The sequence below is a fragment of the Panthera onca genome, chromosome D3 (assembly GCF_046562875.1).
Source record: "Panthera onca isolate mPanOnc1 chromosome D3, mPanOnc1 haplotype 2, whole genome shotgun sequence".
In the NCBI taxonomy this organism is placed as follows: domain Eukaryota; kingdom Metazoa; phylum Chordata; class Mammalia; order Carnivora; family Felidae; genus Panthera; species Panthera onca.
In genome coordinates, this window is record NC_138350.1 from 25,018,177 (window position 1) to 25,032,509 (window position 14,333).

At 49.2% G+C, this 14,333-nt stretch overlaps 1 protein-coding gene across 3 annotated transcripts in view; it reads right to left on the reverse strand.

Annotated features, from left to right (window-relative positions):
- The window catches only part of SEZ6L (seizure related 6 homolog like), a 177,576-nt gene that overhangs the window by 27,128 nt on the left and 136,115 nt on the right, over nucleotides 1-14,333 (reverse strand). For all 3 annotated transcript variants that reach the window (XM_060612880.3, XM_060612881.3, XM_060612879.3), the window contains exon 10: nucleotides 3,835-4,031. In XM_060612880.3, the coding sequence (XP_060468863.1) occupies nucleotides 3,835-4,031 (197 nt within the window). The remainder of the gene's footprint in view (nucleotides 1-3,834; nucleotides 4,032-14,333) is intronic.

Consider the following 14,333-nt stretch of genomic DNA (forward strand, 5'->3'; position numbering starts at 1 on the left):
GACCCTGGGGGTGCCCGGTTGGCTCAGTTGGTTAAGTGGATCCTGCTTGGGATTCTCTTTCCCTGTTTCTCTCTCCCTCTCCTGCTCACATTTGCATACACGCTCTCTCTCTCTCTCTTTCTCTCATACTCAAAATAAATGAACTTGAAAAAAGAATTATGACCTTGTCTATCATTTAAGGCAATGTGAAAACTAAATAATGTGCAGGATATGACACTAAGATGAGTTTAAATTTTTTTTTTTTAATTTTAGAGAGCGCACGAGTGGGAGAGAAGGGCAGAAGGAGAGAGAGTAAGAGAGAGAATCTTAAGCAGGTTCCATGCTCAGCATGGAGCCCAATGTGGGGTTCAATTCCACAACCAAGGGGTCATGACCTGAGTGGAAATCAAGAGTCAGATGCTTAACTGACTGAGCCACCCCAGCACCTCACTAAGATGAATTTTGTATGGTTTTATTGATTTGTTTGACTAAGATTTTGTGAGCACTTACTATATGCCAGGCACTAGGAATATGAGGATCTGAAGTCATGGTCCTAGGCTCACGGTCAAGAGCAGCATCATGGTCCAAGTTTTGGGCAAAAGAAAATACTCAAATGCACTGAGTACATGCCTCCATGAACCAGTCTTATGCTCATGGCAGACATCACTAATTGATCATCACAATCTCTTTCTTTGAGTCAGACCAAAACCACCAATCCTCAACACAGAATCCCAGGAATTACTGTCATTTGATTGGCGTTGACCTACAATATGGAGCGTATTTATTGCCCTAGGATTGGAGGAATAAACGCACAAGTGACTAATATCTTTTTGAAAAACTCACCCATCTCTGCTTTTTTATTCCCTTGCCTCCATGCACTTTGGCCACAGACACCAGCAAAGCACAAGAAACAGTGAGGAGAACGGTTCTTTGCTCCTGTCTGGGCAAAGCTGAATTATGGGAGATCAGAATCATGCAAGCCCCGTGTGTTCCTCTGGAAGATTCTGCCAGCAGTCTTAGCAGATTAGCCTTGGCCGCATTACAGAGGTGGGTGTTGGCCTAGAGATCAGTCTAGGGGCTTCAGAAATCTCTAGATGACCGTGGAAACCCCTGACCCTTCCATGTGACCTTTCAGTGCAATGAGAATTGCATCTATGCCTAGTTAAATCCAGGATAGCAACGACCTCCCCCATGCCATAGCAGACGGCAGTGGGCGATCATGTCATTCTTCTCCCACTGACTTCAGGCGTGGCCTCCTTGGAGTTCTTTTCAACATGATCTTCAACACAGATAGTCACAAACAATTGACAGCATCAGGATTAAATGCAGAAGCCCACCTGCCTTCCCTGTGAAATCGAGCGTGTGTTTCTTTAACAGAAAGAAGAACACAACTGTTCTCTTTTTGTGTTACCCACATTAGCCAGGCTCTGTGTCCCTAAAACCCCACTGGCCTCTCCCACGGGGGCAGCATGGGATCCTGACATTGTTAACGGGACCGCCTCCCCCACTTTCACCAGCCAGAGAAAGAAAGGCAGGGAGAGCTGTCTATGCATCCTTGGGTCCTGGAGCCTAGTGCAGGGCCTGGCACATATGGAGAGACTCTCGGGAACCAAACTCTCTGGAAAATGGAGACAATGAAATAAAATAATGTATGTAAGAGTGCCTGCCAAGTGCAAGTTGTCATGCAAATCTAAAGTTTCAGCTTCAATAAATAGGAACACCTCCTCTTCAAGATAGTGCCAAAGTGAACATTGGCCAGACTTCCGGGTTAACCTTGAGCAGCCTTGCACAGGGTCAGATTTCCGCCACCAGGCTGAATGCAGTTTTGGAAGGCTGACTCAGGCACCAGAGGGGACAAATGAGCAAAACCATGACCTCATCTTCCAACTGGGAGGCAGAGGGGTGGGCAGGAGGAGAAGAGAGGGCTAAGGAGAGAGACTGAAGCCAAGCCACCAGAAACTCTCCTTCCAAAGGCAGCTGGCTCTGGAGGGCACCTCGCCTAGATAGCCAGCAAGAGCTGTTCTGCTATGCCCAGCTCCCCCCTCGCCCCAGTAAAAAATGGAGAGCCCATGGAAAGTGGCAGCAGTAACACTCTGAAAATACTTAGCAGTACAATCAAGGGAAGAAAAGGCCCCAGAGAAAGATAAAAGAGAAGATCAACACTTGTGTCTGCCTCTCTGAGAGTAGCAGAGCGGGAAGGGATGAGAAACGTCTACCAGCCAGAAATGAAGAAACCAAAAAAGCCAGGGACTTGTTTTCACATGCATGCGGCTCTTTGAGGCAGCCAATGGTCAAGGAAGGGGCTTGTATTTTAGAGGCAAGAGGTGGTACACAGCAGACGCTTTATATTAGGATGGACGGGCAAATCTTCGAGCCAAGGGGAAGAGGGAGCCAAAGACACGGAATCTGGATCAAGCTAGAGGGTCTTTGGTGGTGGGCATGGTAGTGCGGAGACTGGAAGAATGAGAGTTCCTTTTATCCCCCTTTTCCATATGGGATATCGAGGTGTCCATCTAGCTCCTAGGTGACACAAGTGAGTTTTCCGATTGCTGGCTGCATCTTGCCCATTGAAATCCTCAGGGCACAACCATCCACCATCTTGGATGCCAAAAGAAGTTAGGTCTTGAGTACCCCGTGGTGTCTCCCAAGTTCTCTGCTATTGCCAAGAAGATCAGGTGCAGAGAAACACTAAGAGTGGGGATTCAGGAAGCCTGTGGGTGAGCCTCAGGTGTGCGAGACACTGGGACAGCTGTGGTTCCATCTCCTGGGATGGGCAGAGGGACAGGAGCAGCAGCGGAAACTCCTGGGTGGTAGTAGGGGTGGAGGTAGGGATGGAAAGAGTTCTGTATGGGTCATGTTAAATCTGAGATGCCGGTTACACATGCAGAAGGGTAGTTAGCAGAGAGTTGAGTAGATAGTTCACGGGAGAGGTTAAGGTTGGCGGTATGAATTAGGGGCCAATGGAACACAGAGAAGTATTGCTTGCAACCGTGGGACTGGATGACAGGGCACATGGGTGAGTCTAGACAGACAGAGGACAGGACTCAGGACGGAGTTGGGACCCTCCAGCATTCAGGGGTTGAGCAGAGAAGGGTGACTGCCAGCAATGAGGAAGGGGGGTTCATAAGTGGGGGATGAGGAGGGAAGGCTGTGGATGGAAGAAACAGCAAGAAGAGAGTGTCGGAAGGTCGAGCGTGAACTTAGCCTGAACTTCACAGCAGGTGTTTTTTGGATTTTGTTTGTTTGTTTGGACACGAAGGGGACAGAAATGGTTTGGAAGCCGCATTGAAGATCAAGGAAGACTCCTCTTGCCTCTCTTATGTCCCGCGGGACTGGAGGTGGAGGGCAAGTGCCTTCTGCATTCAGTGGGGCTGCAGGGGAAGAAGAGACCTTAGGAAGAGCCAAGCTTCAGGTCAGGCAAGCTGATGGAGACAGGGCTTTGAGAAGTCACAAACACAGGAGAGTTTGCTGATGATATAAAATCCCAGCTGACTACCAGGGGAACACTGTGACTCTGAAAGTCATGAGGCATTATCTACTGAGTCCTGGTATGAAGCCTCTGGAGCAGCTATCAGTTTTTCCATTTTACAGATGACAAAAAGGCTCAGAGAGGCCAAGCGACTTGCCCAAGATCCCACAGCCACTGATAGCAGCACTAAAACTCAAAACCTGGTCCTTCCAACCAGAGAGTCCAAATGCTTAAAAACTACATACATTTACTGTTCCAATATAGCACAAAACCCCCACAAAGACTCATCTAGAAGAAATCATCTAAACACACACACACACACACACACACACACACACACACACACGCACACGCACATACACAAATTGACGGGAGGAGACACTTACCTATGTAGTTCATGATGAATCCCTGGCCCTTCCCAAAGATGAGGCCGGCAGGGTCTGAGTGGAACTGGATGGTTAGGTCTGGCGTGGACGAGTACAGCTTCTGGGGGCCGCTGTTCCCAAGGTACTGCCCCAAGATGTGAGGCATGACCTCATCGCCGTCATAGATAGTCAGGATGTCGCTGTTGCTCAGGTTCAGGCTTGGGGGCGGGACAGAGAGAAGAGGACAGGTCTTGTGAAACACAATCACGGGCATACGACAAGCCTTTGATTTAGTTTTTCAGGCGACACACATGTTCCCGAGGCATCCTAGGTAGCAGGTGCCGGGCTAGGAACCTGGGGGGAGGGAGGCATGGATCACAGATGTGACCGGGGCACGCTGATCCTTCCCACGAGCACACACGGTGCCTGGGTTTGGGGAGGGACTGGGCTTTTGAAGACTCACGCAGGAGATGGTCTTTCCTGCAAGGAGGTCTTTGCACAGTCGAACGCTGCATTGTTGGTAAAATTGCCTCCAATGCTGGTGACGCTAAGTGCCGGGCACTGGGCTACATGCTGGGGGTGCGACACGGGCCTTTCATCCTTTGATGCAGAGCAAGTTGCCTGCTTGCTAATTAGAACCTGCATTTTCATGTCAGGTGAAATGATCCTTCCATTCATCATGTGGCAAAGTCCTCAAAATCAAAGCCAGGTATCTATTATGTGTAGGGGATGGGGCAGAGGGTGGGATGGGGGCACCTTACTCATGAAATGTACTCAAACCTGCTGTCAATATTCATAACAGGAAAGGATGACACATTGTCAAAGACGTGAATGAAAGAAAGCACCTTGACACTAAATATCAGGACTGCAATGGACAGTTAATAATCCAGAAAGGACTTCAATGTGCCAGAGAAACATGTGTTATGTTAGGTGTGCCAGATAAAATTGATCTCTGATTGAAAGAATGCCAGATAATTCAGTGTTGGCTGGAGACAGCTATTAACTTATGCCTCTTCCCTTCTATTCTCCTTTATCCCTTCCCTTTTACATCTTTACCCTCTTCTTGTGTCTCTCTCTCTAATATTTTTGAACACCTACTAGATGCCAAGCTGTGCTCACAAGAACCACAGAGCGGTGGTATATTTAGACTAGGAAGGAAACCAGGCCTTGTGGTAGCAGTTACAATCAACGCACGTGCAGAGAGAGGAGACTGGGGCATCATGGCGGCCTCTCTGGAGGAGGTGATGCTTCCTGTGGATGCTCAAGAAAGACTGGAGGGCTATAAGGACACAGAAGGCTGGAGGGCTGTAGGATACAGACCCTGAAGGGCTTAAGGAGCCAAGTTTATGTTTTTGGATACTCATGCAGGAGTGACAATAGCCATCCCTTGTGACAGCTTCATCCAGTGCCCATGGGCAGGGGTGGTCAGGGAGGGTGGAGGAGGGTGGAAACCACCCATGGTGGTGCTTCCAGGAGAAGGAACAAAAACGACAGAAGCACAAGGAACACTGTGGAAGTGGTGCTCACAGAGGGCAGGGGGTGTATTTTATTCCCCGGCATCTCTCACATTTCTCAGGCAAACTTGCCCAAGGGCTGATTTAGGGACGTTCTAACTGTCCCCATAACCTCCATCGGCTTCCTTGGCACCACTTTCCTAATAAAAGCTGTCCACTTGCTTTGCATGTGTGGCTTCAAGACAGAGCCATAGACTCATCATACCCTCTGCCAGTTTCCAGCTAAGGCTATCCAGCCTCCAACCCCTATTGTACTGAAATTCTGGAGTTGCCGCCTTCTCTTGCACATATCGTAGGTGCTCAATATATGCTATGGTATGAAAGAGCCTGCCAGAAAGTCTATCTTACAGCAGAAATAGTGAGGTTGATGTCAGCTCTTGACCTGTGATAGGGAAGAGCCTCTTAACTCTAGGAACCATGAAAACATCAATCATTCATGAAAGGGGCTGGATTAGGCTGGTGTGAAACATGGTGGATCGCCAATATTTATTCCGAAAGCTGACTTCGCAGCCGGTCTGCTGGTAACAGTGAGTTCCAGAGAGTCTGCAACTTGCCTTTACTCTATCATTCATTTCAATGATCTAAATGCAGTGGAAGCATCTCCAAGCATGCAAATAGCTTTCATTTGAAAATCCTAGCATCGCTCTTTGTCCTTTGTAAAGCAGGAAGCGGTGGTGCGCTGGAAAGAGCACGCTGCCTTGGAAATCAGAAGGCTTTGGTTTGATTCCTGGCTCTGATACTTGCACGGAGGGCATGTGGTTTTTCTGATGTTCCTTGTCTGTGAACTGGGCTTAATATTTCTGGTCTATGTCATGGGCTTTTGGAGTGAGATAAGGCATGCTGAAAATCTGGGATCAAATTCTAAATCCACTGACTGCACCTGAGCAAGTCTGGTCAAGTCATTTGAATGTTCTGTCATTATGAACATCACCGCCATCAACCTCACCACCATCATCACCACCACCATCACCACCATCACCATTACCATTGCCATTATCATCACCACCATCATCACCACCACCATCATCATCACCATCATCATCATCATCACCACCATCATCACCACCACCATCACCACCATCACCATTACCATTGCCATTATCATCACCACCATCATCATCACCACCAGCATCACCACCATCATCATCATCACCACCACTATCACCACCACCATCATCATCACCATCATCACCACCACCATCATCATCACCATCATCATCATCATCACCACCATCATCACCACCATCACCACCATCACCATTACCATTGCCATTATCATCACCACCATCATCATCACCACCAGCATCATCACCACCATCATCACCATAATCACCACCACCATCACCACCATCATCATCATCACCATCATCATCACCACCATCATCACCACCATCAACCTCACCACCATCATCACCACCACCATCACCACCAGCACCACCATCACCACCATCACCATTACCATTGCCATTATCATCACCACCATCATCATCACCACCAGCATCACCACCATCATCATCACCACCAGCATCACCACCATCATCATCATCACCATCATCATCATCATCACCACCATCATCATCACCACCATCATCACCATCATCACCATCACCATCATCACCATCATTACCACCATCATCATCACCACCATCATCACCACCATCAACCTCACCACCATCATCACCACCACCATCACCACCATCACCACCATCACCACCATCACCACCATCACCATTACCATTGCCATTATCATCACCACCATCATCATCACCACCAGCATCACCACCATAATCATCATCATCACCACCATCATCACCCTCACCACCATCATCATCATCACCATCATTACCACCATCATCATCACCGCCATTGCCATTATCATCACCACCTTCATTGTCACCATAATCATGATCATGCTCTCTTTAGATTGCTGTTTACAGCAGATGACTTCCATCAGTGGTTCTCAACTATGGGTAGTTTTGTTCCCCAGGAGGCAGTTAGCAATGTTTAGAGACCTGGTTGTCCCAACTAGGGGGTGTCACTGGGGAGTCAATGACAGGGATACCGCTAAACATCCTACACTGCACAAGACAGCCTTCCACAACACAGAACCATTTGGTTCAAAATGTCAACAGCGCTAAGGCAGAGAAACACTGACTTATGTGAACGCATGCTGTAAACAGTGGGCAACAGACTATTGACTGCAACTTCTATTGTCCTGGGATTCCAGCAGAAGTCCCCTGAGCTAAGAATAAGCAAATAGGTTCCGAGTATTCCTACTTTTGAAAGCGCTATTGACTGAAACTGGGTCCTCCGGAAGCAGAGCTGAGCAAAGACGAATGTCTCCTGGAGTCAGGCTGGTCTGGGAGGCCACCCCAGGCAGCACTGGTGAGGTGGTGAGGCGGGAGGAAGCGGAGGAGCTAATATATAGTCATCGACGGGGGAGTTCCACTGTGGGCCCTGGGCTCAGTCCCGCAGGAACAGTCAACAATGGTGTAGAACATACCTCGGGGGAGAGGGAACTGGGAATTCATCCTCCAACCCTGATCCCTCATTGGCTGAGGGTTGCTCTTAAGTGTACCAACCCCCAGCACTTCTGGCCTGCCCATGAGGGGCTTGCAGTAGGAAGCTACGGTAGGTACACCGTGGCAAGTGCTGTAGGACTCAGACAGGGTACCCATGGCACCTGCTACTGCCATCAATGCATCCCTTCCGATCTGCGCCCTTCCCCCTCTCTAGCTTATAGAAGGCGAAGCATTTATTGGGCTGCTAAAGAGGTTTGCAAGAAGGACCTACTCAGTGAGTGTCACTCGGGAGGGGGGATTAGGGGAGGGGAGAAAGTGTTTCATCTTCACCTTAAGCCTGGTGAGGAGGGCTTCAAGGACACTTGGTGGCTTGGCAGGTGCCTTTGGGGCTTGGGGACTAGTGACTGCATTTGATGCTCATCAAGAGGAGAGTAAGGACTCTCAGTCAGACTGGAGCTGCCTGCCTGCCTTGGGGGCAGAGAGAGACAAGAGGGGAAAGGAGGTGTTGGGAGTGAGCTCCCCATCACTAATGAAGTAGGGAGAGGAATCATATTTCCTGGGTCCAGACGTGGACCCTGAAGATAGGAGCCACTGTGGGTCTCCTTAAAAGTGTCCCCCATCCTGAAAGGGGATGGGATCCATCCAAAGGGAAAGCCAAGAGCAGCCAGACTCAAGAGACGTTGCCCCCATCAAGTTCCCCATGACAGAGAAAAAGCCCAGCATTCTGTATCTTCCGTGATGTGACCGTGCTGTCCGATCAGGCTTTTTTGGGAGTAGGAAGCAGTTCCCCCAGGCCCTCCCTACTGCAGAATTCCCAGCCTAAGGAGCCCTGTGGAGGGCGCAGGGAGTTTGAAAATGAATGATGTTTAGGGCTTTATGGTTAGTAGACTGAGCCACACTTGTTATGACCAGAAGACCTGTAAAAACTAAGCTTTCCCCCCAAGAAGTGCAAAAAAAGAAAAAAAAAAAAGAAAAGAAAACAGACCATGAATGATGGGGCGGTGAAAGAGTAAGGTTACTCTCTGCCTTATCCTTCTGGATCCACCTTCTTCATAGGCTGGTTCCACGGATATGCAAATGCCAGGAATTTCTCCCCCGCCCACCTCAGAAGACAAGCCTGCGTTTCGCTTGCCCGTCCGGCTATATTTAATACACGGAGGGCATCCAAGGTCCCCACCACTGGACTGTCCTCAGCAACCGAGACAAAAATGCAGAATTAACAGCCAAGAGACTGGCCATGGGGCACAGCAGGGGCCTTCCACCGAGGACTCCAGTGAGACATCGGCCAGATAACAATCCAGGGAGGTGCTGAGAAATCAGGATGTCAGTTTGACTCCAGAACAGACATGGGATGGATAGATGCTGGCAGGCAGGTGGGTTTGAGGGGACTGGAATTGGGTGTAGGCAGGTCCTCTGCAGGGAGGATGCCACAGGGACAGTCCCCGTCTCCTCCAGTCCCTCTCTGGGGCCAAAGGGCCAGGCTTTCGTGGAGTTCCAACCAGGAGACCCCCGCTCCTGTGTCTCCTGCCCCTGTCTTTAATTTTTCTCCATCCCCCTTCAGTTGGACTGTAGGGAAGCACCTCCTTGCCTGGCCCCAGTCTCTCTCCTCGGCAGCCAGATGAATCCTTCTGAAACATAAATCTGGCTCCTTCACTGAACGGATGAATGGAGAAGCAAAACGCAGTGTATCCCTACAATGGAATGCCATCCAGCCATAAGGAGGAATAAAGCATGGACGCATGCTCCATCATGGATGAACCTTAAAGACTTTCTGCAGAGTCAAAGAATCCAGTCTCGAGAGGCCACACAGCGTATGATGCCTTTGATAAGAAATACCCAGAATAGGTAAAGCTGTAGACACAGAAAGCAGCTTGGGGGTCAAGCTGCTGGGAGGAAGGGAGGAAGGGAGGCTGGGAGGAAGGGTTGGGGAGGAACGGAGACGGCTGGGTGAACAGGTACACGGTCTGTTTGGGGAGGATGAAAAGTGCTTTAAAATTAGACGCAGGGGTTGGTTGCACGACAGTGTGAAGGTACCCAATGCCACTGAGCTGTAGAAGTTGCCAACACCCCTCATTCCTCTTTGATATGCTGGTTGCCAGAATCAAACCCTGCACCACCCCTGCACTGCCCGATGAGACACTCCAAAGCCAGCCCGTGGCCGTGACCTGCTGGGTTGTAGCTTCCTCTCCTCTCCACCTTGACCCTGCTCCAGGCACATCCTGTAGCCCCTTCCGGGGTCGGAGCAGTCATCTGGGGGCACGCTATCCAGTGCCCCCACTTTTGGCATCCCTTTTCACCGTTCCAGTTCCAGTCTCTACTCAGCCAACAAAACTACCTTTTGGGCTACCTCATGGGCCAGATATCTGAGTAAAGGTCTCCCAAGACCCTCATTTAGCTTTCAAACAACGCTCAAGCACTCAAACAAGAACTCCACACGCTAACACCTAGGACCATCCCTGTTTTAACAGATGAGGAAACTGAGGCTCACGTAAGAGTCAGACCCGGGGCCCTAGCCTGGGTCTGTTGGATGCCAAAGCCCAAGATGTGAACCATATGTTATACGATGTCCCATGAAAGCCACATATATGTGTCTCCAAAAAGTGTGACTAGCTTCAGTCTGGCATCAGGAAATTTGTGAATAGAACATTACAAACAAAATCTGCAGGGTGAGGAAAAGCCCCATCGCACTGCCCCTGGCATCCTGCTGAGCCCTATGTCCTTATGACATCATTGCTAAAGGTCATTCGATTAGACCCATCATTTCAACTTTTTTTTTCCTACCAAGGTAATATTTCTTCTCTCTAACTCCTTGTTTTAAAAGACCATCTCCTAAGCATTTTGCATTTCTTGATAACAATGAAATCTGCTTCATTTTGTTGCCATTATTGATGGTGTATAATCGGGTATGTAATAAACCAGCATTAAACTGACTACTTAGTCTGGGGGGCTTCATTTTGGTAGATAGGAGATTTCTGTTAAGGTTTTTTTGGGGGGGCATATTTAAAAAGACACTGGGCACCTGGCTGGCTCAGTCGGTGGAGCATGTGTCTCTTGATCTTGGGTTGTGAGTTCAAGCCCCACGTTGGGTGTAGAGATTACTTAAAAATAAAACCTTGGGGCACCTCGGTAGGCTCAGTTGGTTAAGTGTCTGACTTCGGTTCAGGTCATGATCTCAGTTCGTGGGTTCAAGTCTCGTGTCAGGCTCTGTGCTAACAGCTCAGAGCCTGGAGCCCTCTTTGGATTCTGTGTCTCCCTCTCTCTCTGCCCCTCCCCCGCTCACACTCTGTCTCTCAAAAAAAAAAATGAATAAATGTCAAAAAAATGAAAAAAAAGGAATCTTTAAGAAAGAAAGAGTCTGGGGAGGACGCATAAGAAATCAATTACCGTGATTGCCTCTGGGGACAGGCTCAGAGGAGGGGGTTGTTTGCTGTTTCCACAGTAGACTCTTGTACTTTTGGATTTTGAATCATGTGGCTGTATTACCTCTTCAGAAAGGATAAAAACAGCTCAAGGGACCCCCATTATTGCTTTCATTAGGGTCTAGAGAGCCAGAGAGGTTTCGGCGAGGAATACGAGTTTGGTTCTGACACAGATTGGCAAACCTTTCTCTGGAGCGGTAATTCTCTCGGCCAGCAGAGGGCGGTGTGCGCCTAAGCATGGTCGCGATTCCCATTCCCCTGCAGCAGGTGCCCATTCTTGCCTCAGCCAATCAGGGGCCCGGATGTCGGGGGAAGGTGGTAGGTGAGCTTTATAACTGTTGAGCTGACGCCATTAATATTCCACAGAGGTTGTAGAAAGCAATGATGAGCAAGCCACCTTGCTTTCCTTTATTCCTTTTTAAACAAACGGCTGACCCTCGCTTAGAAATCTTTTTTTTTTTTTTTTTTTAAGATTTTAAAAGGCTTTCCCCGGTGGCGTTCGCAGGATGATTTGAGCTAGACAAACGTAGTTGAAAATGTCTAATGGTTATGTATTTATTTAAATGTGGATTTGAAAAATATATATATAAATATACGGTCTGCGCATCAAACTTCTAATTTCACGGACATTATTTTGCTTAGGGTAAGCCAAGTGAAAAAGCAAGCCAATTTATATGCAGTTTAAGGTGGGGCGGGGGGAGATGAGAAGTAGCTGGTTAATAGAACGGGTCTGTGGAAGAAGCGACATTAAACGCACACAAGAATGTCCAGTTTTTCAGCCTTCCTGGACTCCCAGGGGGTCCACGGTCGGGCCCACAGCTCACTTCTGCTGTCTCAAACATCTTTGTACACCAGACCCTTTGATGCTCCTAGACCTGCCTTAGCCCATGCTGGTCCCTTTATTTGGAAGGCCTCCCCTCACCTCTCTGCTCGACAACATCTAATTCCTCAACATCCCTCTGTGCTCCCGACCCCATCCTGCACTGACAGCGATATGATAACCAGTCAAGGTTTCCATAAGGCTCCTGATGCCCAGAGCTCTTCTGAGCACTTCATACATGTTATCCTCGGACGAACCCTGGAAGACCTACTATCCTCACCCATATCACAGAGGGGGCAAACTGAGGCACCCGGTGGCGAAGAAGCGCAAGGAGGCTCAAAGAGCTGGTCGTATAGGGCAGCCAGCCTCCAAATCCGTGTGGTTGGAAGGCAGAACCTCTCTCATCTCCCACACCGGGCTGGCTAAGCTTCCCTGAACAGTACCCACCTCTCCCCAGTGTCCCTGGGGCCCAGCACAGGGCTTGGCACAGGTGAGACAAATGTCGTTTACATGAATTATGGTGAATTTTCCTCCATTTTCCAGATGGGCAAACTGAGGCTTAGAGGGTTTGCATGACTTTAAGAAAACACTATGCTGCAATTGAGGCAGGACCTCTGTGGACCAGTAGAGATGGTGAGGAAATAAAGTATAGGATTTAAATAAGGGAGAAAAAAGAGGGACCCAACGCCCATAAATGCAGTTTTAGGCATGTTCGAATTTCTCTTAAAAGACCTCTCCAGAGTTCTCTTGTGTCTGTTTCTCATGGGATCCCCTCCACCACAGAGCGATGTCATGAATCCCATTTTATAGAGGAGGAAACCGAGTCCAGGAAGGCCCAGGTCCCAAGGCCTCCGTGTGCCACACGGCCACCGTTAAACACCCCTCAGCACCGTGGAATTGCTGAAGGTCCCTTTGGCCCAGTGCTCATTCGGTTTCAATTAAATTTGATAAAATGGCAGACGGGACAAGAAACCATGTCAGCTCCAGGGAGGACACGGAAAACCAATCTTTCTGGCCCCCTAAAAGGACACCGGAGTGCATGAAAATGAGTGGTTTTCTAATTTCCTTGTTTGTGCTTCCTTTCCTTATTCCCTCTCTCCCCGAGACATTCACCAGGTGCTTGTCAATGTCAGGCTCAGGAACCAGCCCTCTGCTGCTGGGTCTCAGTCCCGGCTGCACGTGAAAAGCTCTGCGGAGATTTAAACACTCTCGATGATGCTTAGGCTGCACCCCAGACCAATGAGACCTTCAACATGTCAAGGGGTGGGCCCCCGGATCAGTGTCCCTTCCAAACTCCCCAAGAGGCTGTACCAGGACCCAAAGGCGCTACTCTGCGTGTGGTTTCAGAGGGGATGACACCCAGTCTCTGTTCTCCACTGCCTTTCCTCCTTTCTCTGGTTTCTGCCCCCGTCCCCCTCTCCACCAATTCCCCTCTCATACCCAAAGAGAACGGGAAGAAAGAGACTCCTGGGTTACACATGCCTGTCCTCTGGGACCACCCATGGGCCGAGCTGCTTCTGATTTCCACATCCCTGGACTGAGCCACCTCAGAATGCCGCGGGCAGAGCTTGGTCAAGGTCAATGTCAAGACATTTCACAGCCCGCATTGTGGACCGGGGAAAAACCCAGCAGCTCCTGGCTTGGTTTGTCTATGAAAAAGTCAGTCCTCAACCATCCTGTGAGTTTGCTCTGTCTTGAGAGGCAGTGGTAAGAGAATCCTAGAGGTGCTGATTTCTAGCTGGGTGACCCTGAGAGAGTGGCATAACCTCTCTGAGCCTCAGTGTCCTCACCTGTAAAATAGGAATAATATTGTGGGTGGCTGTAAAGAAGGTAGTTAGGGCCAGGAATTCAATTAAAAGGGCATCTTTTGTCTTAAAAAATATTTATGATGAGTGACATAGCCTGTAAAGGCAGGAGGGGAGTGTGGTAAGGGGGTGTGGCAACAAAACCCGGTGTCATGAGATTGCACAGGGGGCCACCCCCTTGGCCACTTCTCTGCTCTGGGGCTATGGACAAGTCTCTTGCCCAGCCCAGGCCTCAGTTTCCCCAGATGACAATCCCCAAATCCATGAACCATAAAACAATGAATTAGCAATGGCCATGATTTCCTCGGGCTTCAGGCTTTCCTCCTATTCAGAGGGTCGGACCCCACATTTTCCCCACTTCCTGACTCAGCGGCAGTGAAGGCATCACCGTGGGAATACCAGGATTCAGACATAGGTTGGTGAAGCCTGGGTTTCTGGGA